At 37.9% G+C, this 7,686-nt stretch overlaps 1 protein-coding gene across 2 annotated transcripts; it reads right to left on the bottom strand.

The window, feature by feature from the left end:
* Positions 1-2,157: 2,157 nt before the first annotated feature.
* Positions 2,158-7,442, bottom strand: osr2 (odd-skipped related transciption factor 2). 2 transcript variants are annotated; one of them, XM_055896764.1, is made up of 4 exons: positions 7,132-7,442; positions 3,740-4,452; positions 3,210-3,309; positions 2,158-2,740 (listed from the first exon to the last, which is right to left on the bottom strand). In XM_055896764.1, exons 2-4 carry the CDS (start codon positions 4,390-4,392, stop codon positions 2,558-2,560), a joined length of 936 nt encoding a protein of 311 aa, XP_055752739.1. In that variant the 5' UTR covers positions 4,393-4,452; positions 7,132-7,442; the 3' UTR covers positions 2,158-2,557. The 2 variants fall into 2 exon arrangements, with proteins under 2 accessions (XP_055752739.1, XP_055752740.1); XM_055896765.1 differs by having other exon boundaries at positions 2,158-2,658.
* Between the last annotated feature and the right edge of the window lie 244 nt (positions 7,443-7,686).

Genomic DNA, 7,686 nt, shown 5'->3' with positions numbered 1-7,686 from the left:
CACTTGGACGTGGAAACAAAAAAATCTGTTTTCTTGAGAATTACCAAGTCTTTGGAGGCTTTACGCATTTCGTTTCCAAGAGTTGAGACAGTCTTGGCAATAGCAGCGATGTTCATGTGAATTATTATTATTATTTGCGTTTACACTTGATCAAAGACGTTGTCTCCTTACTGTTGGTGGAAAGACATTCAACTATTGTCTTGATCTGGAACAATATGAAAATAGACGCTTAAGAAAATCAAGATTATAATAGGACTACATTCTATAACTGAATACCAGTAGGCTATAGGCTACTAGTAAAACTTAACAACTATATAGTAGTGTAATAGTAATATCCTAATAATAATAATTGTAATACTTGATCTATAATAATAATAATAATAATAATAATAACAATAATTATAATAATACATGTTTTCCAAACAAATGTATTTAATTTTGCATGGAAAAATGTGTTGGGAACCGTCATTGTAAATATGAATTTGATCTTAACGGACTTGCCTAGTTAAATAAAGGTTCAATAAAAAAACGTTTTCAATAATAAACCTTCTGTGTAATTGTGCGTGTCCTCCTGCCACTGTGGGCCCCACTCTGCAGCTTCTTAAAGGTATAATAATGATCAGTAGCGATCAGAGGCCATGGTGGAGATAATGATATCAGATATGACGTGTCGCCGTGCTGCTAATGCTGCTAATTGAACGGCTAATGAGCTTCTGTCAGCTGTCATATAGATATAGGATCATATTATAATTATAATATACTCTATTACTAATCACACCATGATAGTAACACCACCAACAATACCACTACATATAGATAGGATCATATTATAATTATAATATACTCTATTACTAATCACACCATGATAGTAACACCACCAATAATACCACTACATATAGATAGGATCATATTATAATTATAATATACTCTATTACTAATCACACCATGATAGTAACACCAACAATAATACCACTACTGTAGTAATACTACTGTAGTAATACTAACACCATGATAGTAACACCAACAATAATACCACTACATATAGATAGGATCATATTATAATTATAATATACTCTATTACTAATCACACCATGATAGTAACACCAACAATAATACCACTACTGTAGTAATACTACTGTAGTAATACTAACACCATGATAGTAACACCAACAATAATACCACTACATATAGATAGGATCATATTATAATTATAATATACTCTATTACTAATCACACCATGATAGTAACACCAACAATAATACCACTACTGTAGTAATACTACTGTAATACTACTACTGTAGTAATACTGCCGTAATACTACTACTGTAGTAATACTACTGTAATAGTACTACTGTAGTAATACTACTGCAGTAATACTAACATCATGACAGTAACACCAACAATAATACCACTACTGTAGTAATACTACTGTAATACTACTACTGTAGTAATACTACTGTAATACCACTACTCTAGTAATACTACTGTAGTAATACTAACACCATGATAGTAACACCACCAATAATACCACTACTGTGGTAATACTACTGTAGTAATACTACTGTAATACTACTACTGTAGTAATACTAACACCATGATAGTAACACCACCAATAATACCACTACTGTAGTAATACTACTGTAGTAATACTACTGTCATACTACTACTGTAGTAATGCTACTGTAGTAATACTCAGAATCATTCTCAAATAGGTCTTACATGTTACTTAGGCCAAGATAGTTGTATTTATGGCATGTTATTTTTTATCACTATAAGTTACTACAAAACATCACTAGGAGTTTATATATGGAGTGTGTGACTCTCTTTATTTGTTTTATAGTTTATAGTTTATTCGCTGTTCGTCAGCACAACACAAAATATATATTTTTTTCTGGGTTGTGGACCAGCTCATGTTATTTTATTCTACTATAAGCGACATCCTCCCGCCTTAATTTCCAATCAGAAAGCGTGTTAAAATAACAAGTTGTCAGCCTGCGTACACAATAAAGTATGTTTTTGTGTGTCAAAGACGATAAGGTGGTGATGTAGGAAGGAGTTCTCTACTCTCTTTTCATTCCGCCACGTCATGACCAATTCCCTTTCCCTTTTTACGCAGCAAAGAACAATGGAATAAAACAAATACTTAAAAAAAAAAAATTACCATTGGGAATATTTAACTTGCTTTATTTCTAAAATACAATTTAACATACTTTAAACATTAGGGTTGTTTTTTTTTTAAACAACTTTTTAATTCAAGGACAAACAAAAAAAATAATAAAAAATACATGATTTACATAGGCTCCAAAAGTCTTGATATTTACAGGTAGAAGAGGCAGGAAGAGCGGTCTGTCTCTGTCTGGGCTCGTTGACTTTCACTGGGCACGCAGTACTGTTCATCACTCCATTGTAATATTGCTTGTCCACAGTTCAGTTTGTTATATTCTTTCAATGGAAAAAGTAAAAAACGTTTCGTCGATGTTTTTGTCGTCTCCTCTGTTAATAACGTCCGTTTTGTTTTGTCTGTTTGTTTGGCTGTTCATCAGCCTTCTCAGATCGCCTAGTAGTCCTGATGCGGAGTGTGCGTCAAACTGTGCCGTCGCAAGTCACAGTTACGCCGAAACACCTTTCCGCAGCGGTCACAGCTGTAGGGCTTGATGTCTGTATGGGTGAGAAGGTGAGTTTTCAGGTTACTTCTTTGATTAAAGGTTCTTCCGCATGTGGGGCATTTGTGAGGAGATTCCTGTTTAGATTTAAAGCAAGCAAAGGATTATTCCCTTTAAGTTTATTTAGCTAAATATATGTATTGTATTATAATATGAATCTTCAAATCAGTTATTGACATTGTGCTGAAAGTAAACTGTGTTCTAACAAAATGAACGTCTGTAGATCTATATTTCTTTAACCTGCTTATCAGAATCATTCAGTTATTGCCATACATGCCAAATATAGTCGAGACACAATCACTATCCATACAGGCAATCCAAATAAATATATATATTTTTTAGGTTTCAGAAAATATGCCAAATTTGATCAGTGACGTCTGCAGTAAGACATGACGCGTGTAATATATACATGAGTACACAGATATGTGAGCTCGTGCCTCATATAGTTTGCTGACTCACATACATGTTGTATTGGTATCAAATGGTGTTAATAAATGTTTTTTTTTTAATGATGGCAGACGATATAGGTTTGGATGGAAGACTCACCTGCATATGTAATGTTTTATGAACGGCTAAAGTTCGAGACTGACAAAATCCTTTCCCACATTCTTGACATTTGAAAGGCTTTTCCTTGGAGTGGATGTATCTGGAAATGAGAAGACAAGAGGAGACGCGGTTAGAACGGAACACCTTTCATATAACGCCATTTCTTCTTTGTGGCTTTTTCCAAAGCGGTTGAGTCATGCTGAGAAGAAGCCTGCCAGTTGTGCAGCTTGATCTGTGTTCTTGTGCGTAAAAGGGCTTTAGCGCCCTTTCGGAATACGGACTAGTCCTACTCTGCACAGTGCACGCAACATAGCTATTACAACAAAAATACCTACATATGAAGAAAAAAAAGTCTTCAGTGCTTTTACAATGTTAGAATTGTGAACAAAGTCAAGTGAATATGAATAAAACGCGATCATAACGTGACATGACGCTATTCCGTACACACCGCTATCAAAGCGTCGTTTATTTTTTTTCCTTTTTCAAAGAAAACAACAGCAATATCATCCCAGACATTCAGAGCTTCTTACCTGTGGTCTCTCAGGTGGTCTTGTCTTCGGAAGGCCTTGTGGCAGATATCACAGGTATAAGGCCGCTCGTCTGTGTGAGTCCTCTCGTGGATCAGAAGATTGTATGACTTGGTGAAATGCCTGCCACAGAACTTGCAAATAAATTCCTTTTTCGTCTTTGACGGAAGCCTTCCACGTGTGGGTTTCCTATCAGGTGACAGTTTGTTGAACTCAGAGATCGCGCTCCCGAGTCCCGCTGTCAACTTTGACAGATCTCCCGCCTTCGGCGGGTCCTCTTGGGTGGCAGCTATGGCCAGGTTGGCAAAGTCAAAGCGCGGTGGTCGGTCCTTGTGCAGCCCGGGGATAAAGTGAGTAATGCCTTGTTTGGGGTGGAAGAGGTGTGCGGCGAACGGTAGCCCCGTGAAGGTAAACCGGGGATCCATTAAGCCCTGAGCGGCAGCCATCTCAGTGATAGTCGACCTCAGTCCCTGCATGTGCGGATAGCCTAGTGTCCAGTGGTTCATGTGCATGGTCTGCACCGCGCTAAGGCCGTACAGTCCCTGGAGCTGGTCGACGGCGGCCGGGAAGGCGTTGACCGCCTGCAGGAAGGAATAGTTGGTGAGCTGGAGAGACGGGTGGAGAGGGATCGGAGCGGGCAGGGCTTTGCTCCCCATCTCGGCGGCTAAAGACTTCACGGTTTCGGGCCTCGGCACAACTCTACCACGGTGAAGGTCCTGTTGGAGACATGAACAATACAAAACGAATATGAGTTCACCATCAACCCACAATATGGCACAATATAGATCTAGAAAATACTGCAATTAAGACAGTAAAAATAAGCATAGAGTTAATGACAACAAACTATTTCTGTGCATTTTGCACAACGCTGCAAATAGTTTATCATTGGAGCTTTTCCAACCGTTTGACTTTAGCCGACATTGAATTAATTTACAACCGTCTTGAGAACGGCCTTAATAAGGGCTGATATTGGATTATCTCACATTCAGTGTTTTAATACTTCACTTCCATTGTGGAAATCAAGGACAGTGACTCATTTGCTTCAAGATTTACGATTTGCATACCGTCGAAAGGCGAACAGATTCCTATTTGGTTATAACGCATTTTGTTATAGAGACATGTTTAGAGCGTTCAAGTTATATATATATTTTTTTGTGCACAAGGTGCAAACAGACATGGGTACTGCAAATTCAATGTTTGGCTGGTGAAAATACATTTCTTTCTAAAAAAAATTCTAGAGCAAATGGTTTTTCCGTCTAATAACATAAATATATGTTATGCATCCAAAAATTTAAAAAAAAGTTGGAGACGTTTTGTTTTCGATGCGCTCGACTGTGCTCGCTGTCACTCCCAATGAAATGTTCCACGATACATTAAAACAACTCATTGCTTTAATCCTGCCATTATATTCGCCAATGGCGTGTGTAACATCACACGGGCCTAATTAAATGTATTATTACGTCAACAGACTTGGAAGTTTGTAATCTTGCCAGAAGTGATCAGACGCGTTATTCCCTTGAGGTGTGTTAACGGAGAACAACATTTAAAAAGGGGTTTGCTTATCTCCTAAAATAAACTTTACCCCCATTTCTTTTGTTGTAAAATCAATTTCTAGGTTATTGGAGTCATGTTTAAGGCCTTGGGCGATGTTTATCTCTGAAAACAAAGGCGTATATGGCCTACAAACTAGATGAACTTTTGTTGTAAATTTCGTCCTAAAAACCGATTATAGAATGTCGTTGTAACCTAAACTCACCATTTTGCAACGTCAGAGAAAGACATTATTTGCGGCACATCCTTTGTTAAATACTCTTGTACATAGACTATACGTGCTGTGGGGTGAGGATTATGAGAACTGTATGATAATACTATGGGACTGTTAAATGACTGAGGGTTACATGCACAAGTGGTGTAATGACACCAAGTTGTAAAGTAATGCTTTCCAAACCCACGAACAAGCTCACCGTGTAACTCTCTCCATGCACAATACTTATGTAGACCGGTTTTTTTTTTTTTGAGGTGTAAATAAATAGTGTTCCTCTCAAACAATTTTTTTAAATGTTCACTTTCTTGCGTAAAATGCTAAACTTTAGACTGTGTGTGTACATGAATTGAATATATTTCTAAATATATTTTAGAGCGTGCCATTTACAGCTACCGTTTTGGGCAGTGTGGTTTTGAGGTGGTGGATAGTGCTCCTCGTTGAGGTTCACGTTTCTATAAGTTACTGCAGCAGCAAACCACTGCGCATAAAAACCAGCGAGGACTGGCAACCCATTTGCTGAGCATTCGTCTGAAAACTATGACTCATTCATAATAATCGAATTTGACCCAAATTTAAGCTGTTTTCCCACGTTCGTTTTAACTTTAGCCAATGGAATGATTTATTCTCACACGGGTTAGAGTGAGTGAGTAAATGCTAGGTTATTAATTTACAGATGATTGACTTGTATCAAACAGGCTACTTGTGTGTAACCTATAGCTAGCTATACGTTCACACGTGGACAGAGAAAGGGCAGAGTTTGGTCCTTGATCTCAGGCTACTTTATGTTCACAAGCATTGGACAACTCTTTACTGGCCAATGAGATGAAAGGGCATAAACAGTTTGTCTCTAAAAGTCATGGTGAGCTGGATGTTTTCCAGAAATGGGCAACTGTGACAAAACTTCCGGTCAGCATGCTGTTGATAAAGATATTTGTAGTTTTACAATAACCTATAGTCTTTGCGTAATAGTTTAATGACAAGCAATATATGTTGTGTCGTATAGGCCTGGGTTGCTCAACTGGCGGCCCTGTGATTTTATTTGGCCCACCAATGTATTTATTTATTAACTTTTTAATTTTTTTTATTGTTTGACGTAAAATACTTTTTTTTTTTAAACAGCAAATCAGCTCCAAGTGATTTTAATTTTGGAAATCTGTTCCAAAGTATTAATTTTGGAAATCTGTTCCAAAGTATTAACACGCATAATATAAATATATATGTGTTCTTATGTAAACATAAGCAAGGTTTGAAATGTTTGAAATGATTATGTTTTAGTCAAATTTTATATCCGTTTGTGGTTCTTGCGGTCAATTTTCAGTCTACAAATTGTTTGTAATTATGTTTCGGCCCGCTGACCATCCGCTCAAGAACACATCGTTCCGCGGTTAAATCTAGTTGATGATCTCTGGCTACTCTCTCTCTTTTTTTTAATTACTTTGACTGTAGTCCAAGTATTTTGACACATAACTTTACACTGTCAAATATGCATATTCTGACAGCATGGACTCGTTTGAACTTTCAAATAGTAAGCTACTCAGGATCTCATTGTCATGGACTGTCACTACCTGTTTCAACACGAGTGTAAATGTAATCTATTAAAGAGCAATTTATCATGGAAACATAATCTTACCCCCAATAAACAGACGCCAAAGGTCACTCCGCAGTTAGTTCTGCTGTGTTTCAGTAATCCACAATGCCTTTAAGAGAGGCGACAAACTCCACTTTAACGTCAGCGAAAGTTTTCCAACTTCGTCCATGTAAGTCTCAGCGCCATACCCACGCAGAACCAGATCTGTTGCGAATCGTAATACTTTGCGCACTTGTGGCAAAGAAGTCATCGGAGGTAAAGGGGAAAAAGTTACGATCGCTATGTAGAGTTCAAGCGACGCCAGGCGCAGGAGTTCCGTACTCTGCTCTGTTTCTACTCGGTTCGGAGTTGGGCTGTAGTGGCTTGAAGAGCACAGGTCCCTTCACTTTTCAGGACTCGGGGCTCTCGGCGTGCTCAGCCCGCCCTCCGCCACGCCTTCTCCGCACTGCTCAACTCCAATGTTCTTCTCTGTTTATTTGTGTTTGGATAGCAACTAGGGACCGAGCACAGCTCACTGCAACCTGCATCTGACACTTTACATAAAGATAGCCTATACCTTACTTTTAAATGTTTTAAATTGTTACATTTTCTTGTGAG

The sequence above is a fragment of the Salvelinus fontinalis genome, chromosome 34 (assembly GCF_029448725.1).
Source record: "Salvelinus fontinalis isolate EN_2023a chromosome 34, ASM2944872v1, whole genome shotgun sequence".
Classification (NCBI taxonomy): domain Eukaryota; kingdom Metazoa; phylum Chordata; class Actinopteri; order Salmoniformes; family Salmonidae; genus Salvelinus; species Salvelinus fontinalis.
The sequence above is the reverse complement of the archived record's forward strand: the minus strand, read 5'-3'. Positions and strand labels throughout refer to the sequence as shown.